General features: G+C 45.0%; 1 protein-coding gene across 7 annotated transcripts in view; it reads left to right on the plus strand.

The window, feature by feature from the left end:
• The window catches only part of PARD3B (par-3 family cell polarity regulator beta), a 2,197,040-nt gene that overhangs the window by 1,194,415 nt on the left and 981,277 nt on the right, over positions 1-21,348 (plus strand). For 5 of the 7 annotated variants that reach the window (XM_069733662.1, XM_069733664.1, XM_069733663.1 and 2 more), the window contains exon 20: positions 5,612-5,902. In XM_069733662.1, the coding sequence (XP_069589763.1) occupies positions 5,612-5,902 (291 nt within the window). Of the gene's footprint in view, positions 1-5,611; positions 5,903-7,695; positions 7,991-8,670; positions 9,666-21,348 lie in introns of those variants that run through there. The other 2 variants (XM_069733668.1, XM_069733667.1) reach the window with 2 other exon arrangements.

Here is a 21,348-nt window from a genome sequence, read left to right on the forward strand (position 1 = left end):
CAGCTTTACTGCCCCCTCTGTGTCCAGCCTTCTGCCCCCCCTGTGTCCAGCTTTACTGCCCCCCTGTGTCCAGCCTTCTGCCCCCCCGTGTCCAGCTGCCTTCTGCCCCCCTGTGTCCAGCTGCCTTCTGCCCCCGTGTCCAGCTGCCTTCTGCCCCCTCTGTGTCCAGCTGCCTTCTGCCCCCCTGTGTCCAGCTGCCTTCTGCCCCCCTGTGTCCAGCTGCCTTCTGCCCCCTCTGTGTCCAGCTGCCTTCTGCCCCCTCTGTGTCCAGCTGCCTTCTGCCCCCCTGTGTCCAGCTTTACTGCCCCCCTGTGTCCAGCCTTCTGCCCCCCGTGTCCAGCTGCCTTCTGCCCCCTCTGTGTCCAGCTTTACTGCCCCCCTGTGTCCAGCTGCCTTCTGCCCCCTCTGTGTCCAGCTGCCTTCTGCCCCCTCTGTGTCCAGCTGCCTTCTGCCCCCCTGTGTCCAGCTGCCTTCTGCCCCCCTGTGTCCAGCTGCCTTCTGCCCCCTCTGTGTCCAGCTGCCTTCTGCCCCCTCTGTGTCCAGCTGCCTTCTGCCCCCCTGTGTCCAGCTGCCTTCTGCCCCCTCTGTGTCCAGCTTTACTGCCCCCCTGTGTCCAGCTGCCTTCTGCCCCCTCTGTGTCCAGCTTTACTGCCCCCCTGTGTCCAGCTGCCTTCTGCCCCCTCTGTGTCCAGCTGCCTTCTGCCCCCCTGTGTCCAGCTGCCTTCTGCCCCCCTGTGTCCAGCTGCCTTCTGCCCCCCTGTGTCCAGCTGCCTTCTGCCCCCTCTGTGTCCAGCTTTACTGCCCCCTGTGTCCAGCTGCCTTCTGCCCCCTCTGTGTCCAGCTTTACTGCCCCCCTGTGTCCAGCTGCCTTCTGCCCCCCTGTGTCCAGCTGCCTTCTGCCCCCCTGTGTCCAGCTGCCTTCTGCCCCCGTGTCCAGCTGCCTTCTGCCCCCTCTGTGTCCAGCTGCCTTCTGCCCCCTCTGTGTCCAGCTGCCTTCTGCCCCCTCTGTGTCCAGCTGCCTTCTGCCCCCTCTGTGTCCAGCTGCCTTCTGCCCCCTCTGTGTCCAGCTGCCTTCTGCCCCCTCTGTGTCCAGCTGCCTTCTGCCCCCTCTGTGTCCAGCTGCCTTCTGCCCCCTCTGTGTCCAGCTGCCTTCTGCCCCCCTGTGTCCAGCTGCCTTCTGCCCCCCTGTGTCCAGCTGCCTTCTGCCCCCTCTGTGTCCAGCTGCCTTCTGCCCCCCTGTGTCCAGCTGCCTTCTGCCCCCTCTGTGTCCAGCTGCCTTCTGCCCCCCTGTGTCCAGCTGCCTTCTGCCCCCTCTGTGTCCAGCTTTACTGCCCCCCTGTGTCCAGCTGCCTTCTGCCCCCTCTGTGTCCAGCTGCCTTCTGCCCCCTCTGTGTCCAGCTGCCTTCTGCCCCCGTGTCCAGCTGCCTTCTGCCCCCCTGTGTCCAGCTGCCTTCTGCCCCCTCTGTGTCCAGCTGCCTTCTGCCCCCTCTGTGTCCAGCTGCCTTCTGCCCCCTCTGTGTCCAGCTGCCTTCTGCCCCCTCTGTGTCCAGCTGCCTTCTGCCCCCTCTGTGTCCAGCTGCCTTCTGCCCCCTCTGTGTCCAGCTGCCTTCTGCCCCCCTGTGTCCAGCTGCCTTCTGCCCCCCTGTGTCCAGCTGCCTTCTGCCCCCTCTGTGTCCAGCTGCCTTCTGCCCCCCTGTGTCCAGCTGCCTTCTGCCCCCTCTGTGTCCAGCTGCCTTCTGCCCCCCTGTGTCCAGCTGCCTTCTGCCCCCTCTGTGTCCAGCTTTACTGCCCCCCTGTGTCCAGCTGCCTTCTGCCCCCTGTGTCCAGCTGCCTTCTGCCCCCTCTGTGTCCAGCTGCCTTCTGCCCCCTCTGTGTCCAGCTGCCTTCTGCCCCCCTGTGTCCAGCTGCCTTCTGCCCCCTCTGTGTCCAGCTGCCTTCTGCCCCCTCTGTGTCCAGCTGCCTTCTGCCCCCTCTGTGTCCAGCTGCCTTCTGCCCCCTCTGTGTCCAGCTGCCTTCTGCCCAAACCTCCCCCCCCCCGATCGCCGCTCTCCGCTCTTAATAGAAAAAAAAAAAGTTCTACTTACCTGCCGCGCTCCTGATCTCTCCACGCAGCTGCACTGTGCACTCGCCGGCGACTGACAATGACGTCAGACGCCGGCGACCTGCACGCTGCGGCTGGCGGCTGTTAACTATTGACGTGCGGGCGCGGGCCCCCTCTGCTCACCGGGCCCCTTACGCCAGTCACGGCTGTAATGCCCTGATGGCGGCCCTGATGCTGGGTATGTGATCATATACAGTTCTGGCAAAATTTAAGAGACCACTGCATAGTTTTATAAAAATCAGCTTCTCTACATGTCTGACAGCCATTCCAGTGTCAGTTGAATTCCAACCAGAGTACACCTCATTCTACTTAATGTGCTTCTGATTAGGTGATCACCTGAGCCAAATCTTATTTAACGAAGGAAAGTATAAAATACACTGCTGTGGTGTTCACAATCCTCTTGCAATAGGACAAGCTGGATGGCAAAGCAAGTGCTAGTAATATCCCAAAAGTAATAGGAATGAAAAAAATAACTTTTAACCATGTCAAAGGAGTTGAAAAGTCTTGAGTGAGGAAAAGAAGGGTTCAATTCTGGCTTTACTAGCAGAGGGACACAGTGAGCGTCATGTTGCCTCCATCCTTAAAATTTCTAAGACGGCAGTCCATTACAACAAGGTCAAGCAGCAGACATAGGGGACAACAAAGCTACAGACCGACAGAGGGCAAAAACGACTCTCCACTGACCAGTATGACCGTCATCTTATTCAAATGTCACTCAGCAACTGCAGTATGACATCAAGTGACCTACAAATGGAATGGCAAATGGCAGCTGGGGTGAAGTGCACGGCAATAACAGTTCGTAACAGGCTCCTAGAGGCAGGACTCAAGTCATGTAAAACTAGAAAAAAAAGCCTTTCATCAATGAGAAGCAAAGGAGAGCCAGGCTGAAGTTTGCCAAAGACCAAAAGGATTGGAACGTAGAGGACCGGAGTGAGGTAATCTTCTCTGATGAGTCTAATTTTCAGCTTTTTCCAACACCTGGTTGTCTAATGATTAGATGGAGACCTGGAGAGGTGTACAAGCCACAGTGTCTTACACTCACTGTGAAGTTTGGTGGAGGATTGGAGATAATCTGGGGATGCTTCAGCTTGGCTGGAATTGGGCAGGTTAATCTTTGTAAGGACATTTGAATCAAGCCACATACATGGTTATCCTGGAAAAACGGTTGATTCTTTCTGCTCAGGCAATGATCCCCAACTCTAAGGACTTTTTTTCCAGCAGGACAATGTGCCATGCCACACAGGTCAATCAAGGTGTGGATGAAGGACCATCACATCAAATCCCTGTCATGGCCAGCCCAATCTCCAGACCTGAACCCCATTGAAAGCCTCTGGAATGTATTCAAGAGGAAGATGGATAGTCACAAGCCATCAAACAAAGAAGAACTGCTTAAAGTTTTGTACCAGGAGTGGCATAAGGTCACCCAAAAGCAGTGTGAAAGACTGGTGGAAAGCATGCCAAGACGCACAAAAGCTGTGATGAAATATTATGGTTATTCCACAAAATATTGATTTCTGAACTCTTCCTGAGTTAAAACATTAGTATTGTTGTTTCTAAATGATTATAAACTTGTTTTTTTTTTTGTTTTTTTTGCATTATTTGAGGTCTGCAAGCACTGCATTTTTTTTGTTCTTTTGACCATTTCTCATTTTCATAAAATAAATACAATATTTATTGCTTGGAACTTCGAGACATGTTGTCAGTAGTTTATACAATAAAAGAGTAATTTACATTTTACTCAAAAATATACCTATAAAGAGAATAATCAGACAAACTGAAAATTTTGCAGTGGTCTCTTAATAATTGCCAGAGCTGTATACAGAACTGAAAATGCAAAAGTATAATACTATAGCCATGTTTAGAATAATGTATTATGCTTTATAGTTTTTTATTTGTATTTGTAGCTGTTAATTGGGTTACCTAGGACTTAGGAATTTTTTCCTATTGGGCTAAGAACTTACCGGTAGGCAGTTGGTAACTACCTGCCCTGTTATTCCCTACAATGATCTGTGGTTCTTCCATTGATGTCATACTGATAGAACAGCTCCTTCTCTTCCGTTCTGTTGACAAGGCATCACTGCCGATGACATGCTGATTGGCAGCTGGTTCCACGCTTCCTTGCTGCGGATACCCAGCTGTCATTTAGCATAACATCAACAGTGATGCCTCATTGATAGAGCAAAGTGGGAGAAGATACTGCTCTGTTGACATGAACACAAGAGAAAAGATGATACCAGGTCGATAATATTCAAAAATTAACAACTAAAATTTTTAATTAGTATTGACATAGACACAGGTGAAGGGGAGTGCAAGCACAAGACACCACTGCCACATGTGTATCGTGCAGACGCACAGCATCATGGATATTCCAGCAGTGGTGAATATAATATATTATTTATTATTATGTTCCCATGCTCCTATATAAATAGCCCAACCAAATAGAATAGAGTAAATACAGAGTGTGTAGGAGCAAGTACACAGGGAAATAACTAACTGCTGGAACTTAAGCTACAACACCCCCCGCTCCCATAATAGATACACACGCTCGTACAGACCATGTCTGCAGAAGTACCGTCATAGAAAATTAGTAAGACCATAATCCTTACCAGCAGCAGGGTGTAGGCTAGGTATCTAGGAAGGCGCGCACCCGCCCCAACGCACATTTCGATAAATTACCTTCGTCCCTGACAAGGTTAATTTACCGAAACGTGAATCTGGTATCATCTTTTTCTCGTGTGGGTGTTTCAGTGATGTTTGGTCGCTATAGTCCTATTATATATACACATGGTGGATCATTGTGGGTTGTGGTTGCGGTTCACCATGTGTAGTTGTCATATAAGCTGTTTTCTGTTGTCATGAAGTCAATAGAAGTTGGGGAAGTGCCACCTGAGCCCCAGATCAACTACCTGCCAGTAAGGTTTTAGCCCATTAGAAAAAAAAACCCTAAATCGCGGATAACCCCTTGTCTGTATGTTCTAAAGTATAATGCATTCTCAAATTACGGTAAATGTAATTTCTAAGTAATTGTTACTCATTTTTTGATCGGGGTGCCTGAGTAATAATTGGTAGTCCTTATAAAAATGTAATCTTGTTATGGCCTAACTTTTTATAAGACTGTAATTACAGCATATCCTACTGCATATCAACTTTATTTCTCCACTTTGTTGAGGTTGTTACATTTTTGGGAAAAGATATTAGTGCATTCTGTCGTATGAATGGACCACTCAGATATAAAATGTGCAAACATTATGCAATTGCTTCTCCAATGACTTTAGTCACAATAGCTAAGTTGAGCAAAATTGGAAAGGATATTACATAGCAAGATAGTGCTGTTATCAGAAGCATGGTGGAAGGTATTGTAGACTACGCTCAGCTCCTTCTTATTGAAAGTGAAAGTGAAGTTCATCTCCTTATTGACTATTAGGAAATGCCCATGCTGTCTCCTGAAATAGTTTATGGATTTTTCTTGTGGAAGGATCTGATTGACTGTTTATTTTTTTTTATCCATAGGATTAATGCAAGACACCAAGAAATAAGAGAAAAGCAAGCCAAAGTGTTATGGAACTTCAACACATCCCATGATATTGAGGATGATGACATGGACCCTAATTATGCTCGAGTGAACCATTTTAAAGAGCCCCCACCATCTCAGCAGAATTCCCACAGGCCCTATTCTCCAGCAATGCCTGGGTCTTACAGTTACCCCAGAGAGACACTATTGTCTGCTTCAGAGAGGGATCACGTTCAAGACCTTTACGCTAAAATAAACAAGAAGCAGCAGGCACCGGATACAGTTGACAGGTAATAACCGCTACCAAACAAACCTTATCACTCTCTGGGCCTTGATGGCATGATACTCATTAAATGAAGTTGTACAAAAAAAATTGCATATGATTACACTTTACCTTTTTTCCCTGCTGTGTGGTACCATGCAGTTTCAATTAGTCTGGGGAAAGATAGCGGAACTGTGGCATTTTGTCTCCTGGTTCTAAGCTTTGCATCATAAGACTGATTACCCTTCTAAGGCTTTTCTATTCGAGACTGGTGAGGAAACAGCAGCATTTAATCCATCTGGCCATTTAAGGATGGGTTAATGATTTTAAAAATACCAAGTAATCTTTCTTGTAAAGCGCTCAACTTCCTGGTGTGCCATGTCCTCAGAACTTTCTGCCTGGCCTTCCCTCCATTAAGCTTTCTGTCCTGCCATGTATTGATCCTAGACACAAAATAATCAGAGAAATCTCATTCTGCTTATTAATAGTTTACCCTTCACTATCATTTTTTTTCTGCTGTAGATCTGAGTAGTGAAGCAACAAGTTGCCCAATGCAGAACGGCCAATATTTTCTTCATTTGTTAAAATTTTTTAGCGCTTTGAGATAAAAACAAATCCAGACAAATGTATTGTGGAAAGGCCGTCACCACGTTCACTGCTGTGGGATTGATTAGTTGCTTTTGAACATTATCCTCCTAAGCGTACAGCCATTTATGGATATTTATAAATAGCCAACAAAAGCCTTGATTGTAGCCCACGATAAAAACCACCACAACGGGGAAAAAACCTGCAATCTTTATACCTGCTGCTGGAAAATCTCAATGCCTTTATTCTCTTTTAATTTTTCCATTTGATGCCGGTTTGTTCCAAATTTGTACATAAATATCGAGATTAAAATATAATAGTATTTAGCAGCTCTGATTAAAGGGCCGCACTTAGTGGAGCAGTAATGAACGCTTCACACACTATTTCCAGCTCCAGTTATGAACTTTGGGTTAATTATGAATCCATTAATAATATGCTATCAATTTTAGGAAATGTTAAAGGTTATTATTCAACTTATATGCTGCTCTCCCGAAACCTCTCTGATCCTGTACCCTAGTCACAATGAATGCTCATGAATGAAGTGTTATGATATCAATGGGTAATTGTGTACAAATTAATGAGGATATCGGTTTCCTGTTTTGTTTCTCTTGTGGGGATTACTGATTTTTTTAGGAAATTGTTGCCTCTCTTAACTTTGAGTCTGCGTCTGGGGAAAGACTCCTCTCCTATAATTCGACTCTCTGCTGAAGTTCCTTAAGTATGACACTGGGCGATCATATATTTTATTTAGGTGTTGTTTTATATAAAATTTGGTTTTCAAAATACAGTAACATCCCCTCTACACAAAAGAGTGTCTTCTGGACAACAAAGCCATCAGCAATCTAGAATCGGAAATGAATAATCAACATCTCTCCCGACCATCAGTTGGCCGGTGACCCCCATACATATTAGAGTTGCTACCAAACTCACCGATAACGGCGTGTGTGGCTGACATTAGACTAATGTATGTGGTGGCTTATGGCCAGTCTTGATTCACTTAATAAGGGAAGGAAATTGACTACTCAGTGGTATTCTTAATGAACTTCAACCAATGTTTCTGTGTTGCCATCTGTATTTGGTCGTCATTGTCTTCAGTCATTAATTTGGGTGGTGATTGTGGGTCAAGTAACTGTGGTGCACACATTTCTCACACTAGTTTCAGAACTACTATTTTTCGTTATTGGTATAGTGTGAAATGTGACCATAATATTGACCTTAATTTGCCAAACTTTTCAGATAAGCTGACACGAAATGTTTGAGCTGCTGAGTGGAATCTTGGAATCAGAATGTGATTAGCTAATGCCTCTAAGTGGCTGATTGGATCATTGCTGTCAATGCTGTGATTGATCACACTAAAAATGACTGTCTTTTCTTCATGGACAAATCTTTGTTGTTGCTGCAGAAATTGCATATGCAGCATTTTTTGCCTCTGTTTTTGTGTTTTTTTAAATGATTATTTTTTTTTTAAATCAAGGAACTATGTGCTTCCATACTTGCATGCATACCCGAATAAAGATTACATCGATGATTACTTTGTGTCAGATTAAATATTCTACCTGTGTGATTTTATAATATTGTTTAATATTATAAATGTTCTATCTCATACATGCTCACTTGTGTTTAGTGCACAGTTGGAGTTGTCACCTCCATTCATATAGTTCTTCAGGCTGGACTGGACAACTATTAGGCAGGAAATACTCTTGGTCATAAGGATATTGGCTTACATAGGGAGCAGATATTTCATACAAACCAAAAGTTCAGCACTGTATGTCCAGGATGTCTTGTGTTACCAACAAACTCCATAGATGTCATTAGTTCCCTTCACATAAAAGTTTCCTGCCTGGTGGTTGCTTGTCCTTGAGTAGAAAATTGAGTGGTTGCAATTTTCTACGTGCTTCTAAGGTTTAACACTCCAAATCTTTACTATGTCTTCATTGCTTTGTATTATCAAGATTATTTTTCTAAAATTCAGCGGTGCAGGTTCCTAGTGCACCTGACCTGTTTTTAGAAGATGCTACTGATTGAACACCATTGTCTTTATATCAGCAGAAATCATGCATGGTTGGCTAAACCTTTAAAAGTGTCCTTATTCTCCCGCCTATTTTACTTTGTGTGGCAGCTGTCAATCACACCTTGATTTTCCAGATTTGTTGTTTATTTACACTACTTTTTATTTTTCAGCAAAAATATTAATGTATTTGTCTTATCCAGGAGAGTGCAGTTCGCTGTCATCTGAAAATGAGAGCAAGATAAGTGGAATACGGAGCCATAGGACGTCTTTTCAACAAAGGGAATGAGTAGGGTTTAGCAACGCGATGACATGCAGATGAAAAACACGAGCTTTATTGACATGTGTTTCAGGGAAAATTCATAGGGAAAAAACATACTAGAGATCTGTAAAAAAACAGTTTTCTGTGCTGGCAACAATGTTGCCCTCTTCACCACTACCCTTATGCTAATACTTACATTTTATTTCTTGTTAAGAGAAGCTCCTGGAAATGACAACATTCCTTATATTTATAAAACACTGTTTAGAAAGACGACTTCCAGGATCCTGTGGAGGAAGCATAGAGGCCAAACATGCCTAAAATAAAAAAAAATCACAGTGTTGATATATCCTCATGTACAGTGTGACACTTTTATATTACACTTGCCATCCCTGCTCCTCCCCCACATCACTCGAGCTGCAGAGGCTGCTGTAATCACAGAACTACCGGTATATTAATTAGCTATTTCTTTTTTTACAAAAGGACCAGTTTTAATTTCATGTTTTGGTAATAGATTTAACCTATTTTAGTTACCTCTCTCGCTCTTTTTATCTTCTAACTGATAATAACAGGACAGAAGCAATTGGTTAAACGAATTGAAACATTCGAGGAGGCATATGCTTTACTAAGAGTCCAGTGAAAATGAACATTTAGAAGGAGCTGTAGGAACAGTCTGCTCTCATCTATACCAAAGCTGGCTATACCTATCAGATAGTTCATTCAATTATCAGCCATCTTTCCCACCCCACGTATTTTTGTCTGCTTGTTTCAGCATATACCCGTATTTTACGGCGTATAAGATGACTTTTTAACCCCCTGAAAATCATCTCAAAAGTTGGGGGTCGTCTTATACACCGGGTACGGCGTGTGCAGGGAGCAGTCCTGGATGGTTCCCAGGGTCTGAAGGAGAGGAGACTCTCCTTCAGGCCCTGGGATCCATATTCATGTAAAAAAAAAAAAAGAATAAAAATAAAAAATATGGATATACTTACCCTCCGACGGCCCCGACTCTCAGCGGTGCAAGTGGCGGCCTCCATTCCCAAGGATGCATTGCGCGAAGGACGGAAATGACGTCGCAGTTGCGTGACCGCGTCATCATCTCCGGCCCTTAGCACAATGCATCCTTGGGAACGGAGGCCACCGCTGAGAGCCGGGGGCTGTCGGACGGTAAGTACACCCATATTTTTTATTTTTATTCTTTTTTTTACATGAATATGGATCCCAGGGCTTGAAGGAGAGTCTCCTCTCCTCCAGACCCTTGGAACCATCCGTACTGCACACGCCGTATAAGATGACCCCCGTCTTATACGGCAGGTATATCCCAAACTCCATATTTTATATGGGCAAGTTGGGGGTCGTCTTATGCGCCCAGTCGTCTTATACACCAGAAAATACGGTATATATTCTGTATGAGTTGGGGGAGTAAAGCTTTATCAGACAATTCTAGTAGTATCTCTAACAAGAACAAACATTTTAAAATCCTTCCCGTTAGGGGCAGTTGTGAGGACTTAATGCACATTAGATGTTCAGTGGTACCACCAAAATTGGTTGGTTTGGACCACTTGCATGTAGGAGCTATAAATGGATGATATTAGCAGACAGAGAAGGCTATCCTACCAGGGGTTTATACGGAGTACCAAGTGTACTGTAAATTTACTGGAATTTATTATTTTCTTCAAATTACATTATAAAATGCTGTTTTTTGAGGACTTTTAAAATGAAGGTAAAAGAAAGTAATGTTGCACCAGTAAGCAACGAAATGCTTGTTTTTATCTTCTAGTACACACCAAAAAATGAAGGTTGTAACTAATTGATGGCCAGTACAAGTAGACTGCTATGGACATCTGTATATCAGTAGAGGTGGGAAGGTGTTGAATTTTTCATGATTCCCTTTACCCAAAATGCCTCTAAAAATCTGACTTTGAAGAAAAGAAATGTTACTTATCAACCAAATTGCAAATTGTTTCAATTTACCCGACAGAAGAACAAAAATTAGCTGCTCTGTTTGCGTTTCATTTTAGGTCAAATTCGTGGACACGACTTTTCGTTAAACACAAAAAAAATTTTCGCTAAGAACATGCAATATTTTATACTAATTTTGGCATTTCCAATAATCAGTCATTAGAATTCACTTTACTAAGCTAATAGACTTTTAAATTATATTTTATATTTACATAATACGTGAAAATCACATACTAACTTTCATTGTGTATCCATTATGTTAAAAATAAATGTATACTGATGATTTTGTTGGAAATATTCATATTTTTATATCTTTGTAAGGATATGTTCTTTTGGATTTTAGGTTCAAATGTAAATAAATATTGATTTTCCATACTATGTGAGCTCATGGACATTTTCTACAGACAATTACATAAGCAACCGATACATAAAGTATGCGTTATTTATATGTTAAAACAGAGAATTTAAGAGGTATTGTTAACAGAATGATTTATATAACAAAGGAGAATAAACATTGCAAGTTATCACCGATACTTATCCTTATATGTTGGTGCGGGTAGTACCATAAAGAATGATTGGAAGAATACGCGATCTCAGCTACGTTACATTGGAATACTTCACAACCCTGTTTTCTAGCTCCCAGTGGTTGGTTTCCCATCCATCTGCATTGGAATAAGCTATAACTTTATATGTTAGGAATAATCCTTTAGTATGTTTGCAACACAAATGTGGCCACCATGGGGAGCAAACGGAAATCAAGTTTATATCAGTAGAATATATTCGGTTATGAGCCTTTATAAATGGAAAAACAGTTTATTTGACATCGCCCTTGTTGAATTGGTTCATGCATGGATTTCAGAAAGTAGGAATTGAGAGAAAGTTTGTTTGTGGAACGTTAAGGAATGAAATATCCATTATTCATTATTGTATAGCAAAAAAGCAACCTTAATAGACTTGTCTGTATTACACATTCACTTCACAGTGGTAGGTGCTTTTTGTAGACACTCTCTGTTCTGGGAAATATATCGGACACCTTCTATTAACAATATTAACCTACAAAAGTTCTCCACCATAAATAAATAAAACCCCTATACAAGCAATGTATTGAACCAAAACTAGATTTTGGATATGGGTCAAAAGTCCATATAATGAGACAATTTTGGCTCAGTTGACGTGATAGAGACTTTTGATAAATCCTGGATCAATTTACATCTTGTTCCCTATATTTGTCTTTTAGTCTTACCTTCCCTAACCATTTGTTCTGGATTTTTGTAATTATTGAATAATAAAAGTTATACATTGATTATTTTTTGAATGTTCCCTTTTTCCTTATTTTCCTATCAATTATATTTCTACTCTATGATATTTGTCTTTCTAGAAAATCTAGTTTTAGTTCTATACCTTCTAATGACATATGCTTGTCATGCACATCAATAGCTGTTGGTTGAATCTTGTTTTTCTCTAGTCCACCACAGACATGCATGCTTAGCCTAAATCCATGTCAGATCCTTCAAGTTGTGAGTTGTATCCTGCATGAGTTAAAAGGGTTGTCCACTACCTAGACAACCTGTTTTTCAAATAAGTAGTCCAACTTGTAAAGAAAAGAAAAACATATCCTCACCCAGGGGTGGATTAAGGGTAGCCAGGGCCCCGGGCTGTTCAGACACTGTGGGCCCCCCGGTCATGTGATGGGGTCATGTGAAGGGGTTATGCGATGGGGTCATCATATACTTGAACCCAGGGCTGCCACTAGGAATTTCGGGGCCCCATACTGGCAAAATTTTTGGGGCCCCCTTGAGACTCCGCCCAGGCTCCACCCCAGGCCTGCCTCCACCCCTCGAACTGTCTACAGCCCCACCGCTCTCTCTTGGAAAAACTCCACTTCTCACCTATTACACATTAACAGTTCCCATCACCAGATCACACATATAACAGCAGCTTTTGTTTTGGCCAAAAGATTTTTCTAATCTGCCACCACGACACAGTAGACTCTTTTGGCCGGGCCCTACGCTACTGTACCCTATTAAAAATTTGTTAAAATATGAAATACAATTTAGGTATATTTTTATTTATTTTTCAATTTTTAAAATGACCAATAATATCACATACAAGGGACAAATACCACCACACCATAACCAGACACCATATTACCACCACAGTGACCGAATAATACCACATACAAGGAACAAATATCTCCGCATCATGTCCAAATCACATATTACCACCACATGGTGGTCAATAAAACCACATACAGGGAACAAATGCCACCACACCATGACCAGACCACATATTACCACCACAGTGACCGAATAATAGCACATACAAGGGACAAATACCATCGCACCATGACCAGACGACATATTACCACCACATAGTGACTAAATACTGCAATACTGATCATTAATAAAAAGAACCCACAATACTAATATCACCATATGAGCCATTATACACAGGAGATCTGTACTTAGTATGCAGTGTCCGTGTACAGGTAACACACTGACACACCAGTGACGTCTCTAGATGAAGTCCTTCAGCCTCGCTTTCCATCTTCATCCAGCACAGACCACCATCACGTCTTCCAGCCAGGACTTGTCTCTGCAGGAAATAACACAGTTATCTAGAGCTCCTCTTGCAGAACACATTGCTTAATTTTTTCCACAACTTCTACACTACACCAGATGAAGAAAAAAAGGCGACATAGTATCATTCTACACAGTAACAGGACGGCCCCCCATTTAAAACAGTATCCTCAAAAAATAAAATAAATACATCACTGCAGTAATAATATCCCTTAATTAGCCCATATGGTAATAATATCCCCCATCCTGGCCTGTGTATCTCATTCCTGGCTCCAGCCATATGTTCTCACATTGTGACCCCATATGATCTCCCCATCTGTCCCATGATCCTGACCTATCTGTCCAATGATCCTGCCGCCCCATCTGTCTCCATCGTATCCATCCTGCCCCATCTGTCTCTATCCTGCCCCATCTGTCTCCATCCTGCCCCATATTCCTGCCCCATATTCCTGCCCCATCTGTCTCCATCCTGCCCTATATTCCTGCCCCATTTGTCTCCATCCTGCCCGATGTCTCTATCCTGCCCCATGCCTCCATCCTGCCCCATATTCCTGCCCCATTTGTCTCCATCCTGGCCTATATTCCTGCCCCATGTCTCCATCCTGCCCCATCTGTCTCCATGCTGCCCCATATGTCTCCATCCTGCCCCATTTGTCTCCATCCTGCCCCGTGTCTCCATTCTGCCCCATGTCTCCATTCTGCCCCATGTCTCCATCCTGCCCCATGTCTCCATCCTGCCCCATTTGTCTCCATCCTGCCCCCTTGTCACACATTCTACCCCCTGTGTCACACATTCTGCCCATGTTTGCATTCCTGCCCCGTGTCTCACATTCCTGCCCCCTGTGTTTTAATTCTTGCCCCGTGTCTCACATTCCTGCCCCCATGTCTCCATCAAGCCCCTGTGTCTCCCATCCTGCCCTCTTATCTTTATCATGCCCCAGGCTTGCCGCATTCAGTAAAAAAATAAAAAAACCTTTCTCCTTACCTGGCCGGGCTCCAGCGCCAACGTCCATCGCAGGCATTTCAGCGTGGAGTCGCCGGCGAATGACGTCCGTGCACGCTGACGTCGCTGCCAGCCTCCGATTGGCTGGCGGCTTTAACTGTTGCCTTGAAGGCCCGGACAGGCCCGCAAGCAACAGAGGACACTGAACCTGCGTCTCAGACGCAGGTTCAGTGTACTGTCTGAAGCCTGCCGCTGGGGCCGGGGCCCGATGGGCAGATGAGATGGGGCCCGATGCGGGCCCCCTCTGCCCACCGGGCCCCATACGCCAGTCACGGCTGTAATGCCCTGATGGCAGCCCTGCCTGAACCAGATTATTCCAGAAAAATAGTTGCTGTGTGAAACTATAACCTGTCAAATATCCATTGATCTAGTCAATTTGCCCTTCAGTTAGGAAGAAAAAAAACAAAACAAAAAAACACAATACTATCACCATAAGTGCCAGTATTCACAGGAGATCTGTACTTGGTATGCAGTGTCTGTGTAGAGGTAATACAGAGATCACCGGTGACATTATACACAGGACCTCTGTATATAGTATACAGTGTATAGTGTCAGTTTGTAGGTAACACATGAAGAAAAAGAGGCAACATAGTGTCACTCTACACAGTACAGGACCGCCCCCCATTTAAAACAGTGTCCTCAAAAAATAAAATAAATACATCACTGCAGTAATAATATCCCTTAATTAGCCCCTATGATAATAATATTCCCCATCCTGGCCCCGTGTATCTCATTCCTGGCTCCAGCCATATGTTCTCCCATCCTGCCCTCATGAGTATCCATCCTGCCTCATATGATCTCCCCATCCTGCCCTATCAGTCTCCATCGTATCTATCCTGCCTCATGATCCTGCACGATCTGTCTCTAATCCTGCCCCATGTCTTTGATTCTGCCCCATGTCTCCAATCATGCCCCGTATCTATATTCTGGCCATGTCTCCAATCCTGCAACATCTGTCTCCAGTCCTGCCCCCAGTGTGTCCAGCATCTCTGCCCCCAATGTCCTGCATCTCTGCCCCCAATGTCTAGCATCTCTGCCCCCAGTGTGCCCATCATCCTGCCCCAGTGTGTTAAGCACATTGCCCCCAGTGTGTCCAGCATTCTGCCCCAGTGTGTCCAGCATCTCTGCTACCAATGTTTCTAGCATCCTGCCCCCAGTGTGTCCAGCATCCTGCCCCCAGTGTGTCCAGCATCCTGCCCCCAGTGTGTCCAGCATCCTGCCCTCAGTGTTTCCAGCATATTGCCCTCAATGTGTCCAGCATATTGCCCCCAGTGTGTCCAGCATATTGCCCCCAGTTTGTCCAGCATTCTGCCCCAGTGTCTCCAGCATATTGCCCCCAGTGTCTCCAGCAATCTGCCCCAGTGTGTCCAGCATATTGCCCCCAGTGTGTCCAGCATATTGCCCCCAGAGTTTTCCAGCATATTGCGCCCGCACATCAATAGTGTTTAATTGCCGCAGCGCCTGTAAGAGCCCAGTGAGCAGATGTGACGGGGCCCGATGCGGGCTTCCTCTGCCCACCGGGCCCATACGCCAGTCAGGGAAGTAATGTCCTGATGGCGGTGGGCAATCTGAGCGGTTGCCCAGGGCTCCCCCAAACCACTGGGCCCTTGGCTACCGCCCAGATTGACCCTATTATAATCCGCCTCTGTCCTCACCTCCTGGACATGTACCGTTCCAGCGATGTCAGCATCGGGTATCTTGGGGCTCGAGTGACATTGTTATGCCAAGTGAGCCATGCAGCCAATCAGTGGCAACTATTGGTCTGCTGCACATTTTCTTCAGATGAATTATGGACAAGTGGAAGTGAAATGGTGAGATCACAGCAGCCCAATAGTGGCCGCTTATTGGCTGCAGAGCTCACATGGCATAACATTGTAATAGGAGCCCCAGGACACGTGGTGCAACATCACTGGAACTGCATTGGTGCAGAAGGTGAGTATGTTATCTTTATTTTAGAAATTGTTGTACTTATTTTAAGAAGGTTTGCCCAGATGATGGACAACCCCTTTAATAATCAGGCATTTTAAATCGACATGACTGATCCCTCTTTCCCCAATATCATCCAATAGAAGAAAGCATGGAAGCATAAAGATGACTGATGTGATTTCCAAGTATCGGGAGTCTGTTATCAGCTTTTTTTTCTCACAATTCCAACAACATCCTTTATTCATCTCCTCACGAACGGACGATGATGACATTGCAATTCTCTGACTATCCGGTGGCTCTGCTGACCTGAGTGTGACAGCTGCAAAGAAATACATGCTGTCACACTCATGAAAGGAAAGCCACCAGCGAGTCTGGGGTCTTCAATGTGATTGTTGTCCCTGTTGTATAGTTGTCTGACTGGGCCCTTAAAGAGGTTTTCTTCAACAGGAGAAAATTTGTCAAAGGAAAAATTGGGATAAAATAGTAAAAAAGCAAAGTACACACCTGATAAAACTCCCTGCCGTTCTTAAGGTACCGTCACATTAAGCGACGCTGCAGCGATATAGGCAACGATGCCGATCGCTGCAGCGTCGCTGTTTCGTCGTTGTGTGGTCGCTGGAGAGCTGTCACACAGACAGCTCTCCAGCGACCAACGATGCCGAAGTCCCCTGGTAACCAGGGTAAACATCGGGTTACTAAGCGCAGGGCCATGCTTAGTAACCCGATGTTTACCCTGGTTACCATTGTAAATGAAACAAAAAACAAACAGTACATACTTACATTCCGCTGTCTGTCCCCCGGCCTCAGCTTCCCATGGTGGACTGATGGTGCTGCAATGGCAAAGGGGTTTTAACACTTTTCCCTCATGTTTGAATGGTTCAAAATCTCTTATTCGGATCTTTATACATTTACCTGTCGGTGGTTGTTTAATAGCCTACCTACCCAGGCTGACAACAGTAAACGATACAGACTGAGTGATGTGTAATTGCTCAGCGTGCATTGGTTGCTATTATTCTCGGCAGCACAAGTCCTGTTAAAGGACAATGATCGTTTATGAACAACAAAAGTTCATTAGGTGATCGGCAGCCTGTTTACACTAAAAGATTTTTGTGTAAATCATTCACTTTCAGTGTAAATGCAGCTTAATCCTTTAACAATTGCTGATACGCCTTTTAACAGCGGCAGTTAAGGGTACTTATGCCACAGCGCCGCTTTTTAATGGCGCTGAGAAATAAGTATATAGCCCCCCAGAGTCTGAATTTCTCCGGGGTCTCGGCTACCGAGGGTAGCTAAGACCCGAGAGAACATGATTCGGGGCAGTTATATTGACCTCAGTGTTGTGATCACCGTAATTAACCCCTTCCCGACCCATGACGCCACGTAGGCGTCATGAAAGTCGGTGCCAATCCGACCCATGACGCCTATGTGGTGTCATGGAAAGATCGTGTCTCTGCAGATCGGGTGAAAGGGTTAATGCAGGGACAGGGGGAGTGGTACTTCAGCCCAGGGGGGTGGCTTCACCCCCTCCGTGGCTACGATCTCTCTGATTGGCTGTTGAAAGTGAAACTGCCAATCTGAGCGATTTGTAATATTTCACCTAAAAAACTGGTGAAATATTACAATCCAGCTATGGCCGATGCTGCAATATCATCGGCCATGGCTGGAAACACTGATATGCCCCCCCAAGCTCCCCCAAGCCACCGATCTGTGGTCCGGTCCGCTCCCCTCCGTCCTGTGCTCCGCTCCCCCATCCTCCTATCCGCTCCCCCTGTGCTCCTATGCCACCCCCCTGTGCTCCGATGCCCCCCGTGCCCTGATCTCCCCCCCTTATACTTACCGAGGCCCCCGGTGTCCGTCCGTCCGTCTTCTCCATGGGCGCCGCCATCTTCCGGCCGGCAGATTCGTTTTATGTACATTTTGATCACTGTGATAAAACCTATCACAGTGATCAAAATAAAAAAAAAGGAAATGAACCTCCCCTGTATCACCCCCATAGGTAGGAACAATAATAACATAAAGAAAAAAATTTTTTTTTCCACTACAGTTAGAACTAGGGTTAGAGTTAGGGAATGTGCACACGTATTCTGGTCCTCTGCGGATTTTTCCGCAGCGGTTTTTATAAATCCGCAGTGCAAAACCGCTGCAGATTTATCGTGGTTTTTCTGCGGATTTCACTGAGGTTTTCTATTGGAGCAGTTGTAAAACCGCTGCGGAATCCGCAGAAAGAAGTGAAATGTGCGGAATGTAAACAGCTGTGTTTCCGCGCAGTTTTTTCCGCAGCATTTTTTGTAAACTCATGGGAAACTGCTGCGGACCCGCAACGGCAGAAACGCTGTGGATCCGCAGCGTTTTCCACATCGTGTGCACATACCCTTAGAATTAGGCTATCTGAACACGGTGCGGATTTGGCTGCGGATCTCCAGCGGATTGGCCGCTGCGGATTCGTTGCAGTTTTCCATCAGCTTTACAGTTCCATGTAAATCTATGGAAAACCAAATCCGCTGTGCCCATGGTGCGGAAAATACCGCGCGGGAACGCTGTTGTATTTTCCGCAACATGTCAATTCTTTGTGCGTTTTACACCTGTTCCTCAATAGGAATCTGCAGGTGAAATCTGCACAAAAAACACTGGAAATCCACGGTAAATCCGCAGGTAAAACGCAGTGCCTTTTACCTGCGGATTTTTCAAAAATGGTGCGGAAAAATCTCACACGAATCCGCAACGTGGGCACATAGCCTTAGGGTTAGGGTTGGAATTAGAGTTAGGGTTGGAATTAGGGCTAGGGTTGGAAATAGGGTTAAGATTAGGCTTGTGGTTAGGGTTATGGTTAGGGGTGTGTTGGGGTTAGGGTTTGGATTAGGGTTAGGATTATGTGTGCAACCTGTAAAGCGCTGCGGAATATGTTAGCGCTATATAAAAATATAAAAATAAAGATTATTATTATAGGGTTGGGATTAGGGGTGTGTTGGGGTTAGGGCTGTGTTTAGGGGTGTATTGGGGTTAGGGTTGTGATTAGGGTTATGGCTAGAGTTAAGATTAGGGTTAGGGGTGTGTTGGGGTTAGTGTTGGAGTTAGAATTGAGGGGTTTCCACTGTTTAGGCACATCAGGGGTCTCCAAATGCAACATGGCGCCACCATTGATTCCAGCCAATCTTGCATTCAAAAAGTCAAATAGTGCTCCCTCCCTTCCGAGCCCCAACATGCGCTAATACAGTGGTTTACCCCCACATATGGGGTACCAGCATACTCATGACAAACAGGGTAACAAATATTGAGGTCCAATTTCTCCTGCTACCCTTGTGAAAATAAAAAACTGCTTGCTAAAACATCATTTTTGAGGAAAGAAAAATTATTATTTTATTTTCACGGCTCTGCGTTATAAACTTCTGTGAAGCACTTGGGGGTTCAAAGTGCTCACCACATATCTAGATAAGTTCCTTTGGGGGTCTAGTTTCCAAAATAGGGTTACTTGTGGGGGGTATTACTGTGTAGGCACATCAGGGGCTCTGCAAATGCAATGTGACGCCCGCAGACCATTCCATCAAAGTCTGCATTTCAAAATGCCACTACTTCCCTTCCGAGCCCCGACGTGTGCCCAATCAGTAGTTTACCCCCACATATGGGGTATCAGCATACTCAGGACAAACTGGGCAACAACGATTGGGGTCCAATTTTTCCTGTTACCCTTGTGAATATAAAAAATTGCTTGCTAAAACATCATTTTGAGGAAAGAAAAATTATTTTTTTATTTTCACGGCTCTGCGTTGTAAACTTCTGTGAAGCACTTGGGGGATTAAAGTGGTCACCACACATCTAGGTTAGTTCCATGGGAGGTCTAGTTTCCAAAATGGGGTCACATGTGGGGGAGCTCAAATGTTTAGGCACACAGGGGCTCTCCAAACGCGACATGGTGTCAGCTAACGATTGGAGCTTATTTTTCATCCAAAAAGTCAAATGGCGCTCCTTCCCTTCTGAGCCCTGCCGTGTGCCCAAACAGTGGTTTACCCCCACATATGAGGTATCGGTGTACACCGGAGAAATTGCCCAATATATTTTATGATCCATCTTATCCTGATGCCTATGTGGAAATGAACAAATTGAGGCCAAAATATTTTTTTTGTTAAAAAAAAAGTACTTTTTCATTGTTAATGATCAATTTGTGAAGCACCTGGGGGTTCAATGTGCTCACTATGCATCTAGATAAGTTCCTTGGGGGGTCTAGTTTCCAAAATGGGGTCACATGTGGGGGAGCTCCAATGTTTAGGCATACAGGGGCTCTCCAAACGCGACATGGTGTCCGCTAACGATTGGAGCTAATTTTTCATTCAAAAGTCAAATGGCGCTCCTTCCCTTCCGAGCCTTGCCGGGTGCACAAACAGTGGTCTGTGACCACATATGAGGTATCGGTGTACTCAGGAGAAATTGCCCAACACATTTTATGATCCATTTTATCCTGTTGCCCATGTGGAAATGAACAAATTGAGGCTAAAAAATTTTTTTTGTGAAAAAAAGTACTTTTTCATTTTTACAGATCAATTTGTGAAGCACCTGGGGGTTCAAAATGCTCACTATGCATCTAGGTAAGTTACTTGGGGGGTCTAGTTTCCAATATGGGGTCACTTGTGGGGGAGCTCCAATGTTTAGGCACACAGGGGCTCTCCAAACGCGACATGGTGTCCGCTAAAGATTGGAGCCAATTTTTCATTGAAAAAGTCAAATGGCGCTCCTTCCCTTCCGAGCCCTGTCGTGCGCCCAAACAGTAGTTCCCTGTCATGATCCCAATGGCAGGGGATCACCAAAGGACAAGCACAGATACAAACCAGCTCTAGGGCGATGGAACCTGAGCTGACCGCGACCCTGAACCTAACACACAAATAAAAGTAGCCGGGGAACGTGCCTACGATGATCCTAGACGTCTCGCTCCAGCCGAAGATCTAACTTCCCCTATTAGTAGAAACACAGACCTCTCTTGCCTCCAGAGAAATCCCCCACAGAAATAGCAGCCCCCCACATATAATGACGGTGAAATGAGAGGAAAGCACATACGCAGTATGAAAACAGTTTCAGCAAAATGAGGCCCGCTAAAGCTAGATAGCAGAGGATACAAAAGTGAACTGCGCGGTCAGCGAAAAACCCTTCAAAAAACCATCCT

The sequence above is a fragment of the Ranitomeya imitator genome, chromosome 7, assembly GCF_032444005.1.
Source record: "Ranitomeya imitator isolate aRanImi1 chromosome 7, aRanImi1.pri, whole genome shotgun sequence".
Classification (NCBI taxonomy): domain Eukaryota; kingdom Metazoa; phylum Chordata; class Amphibia; order Anura; family Dendrobatidae; genus Ranitomeya; species Ranitomeya imitator.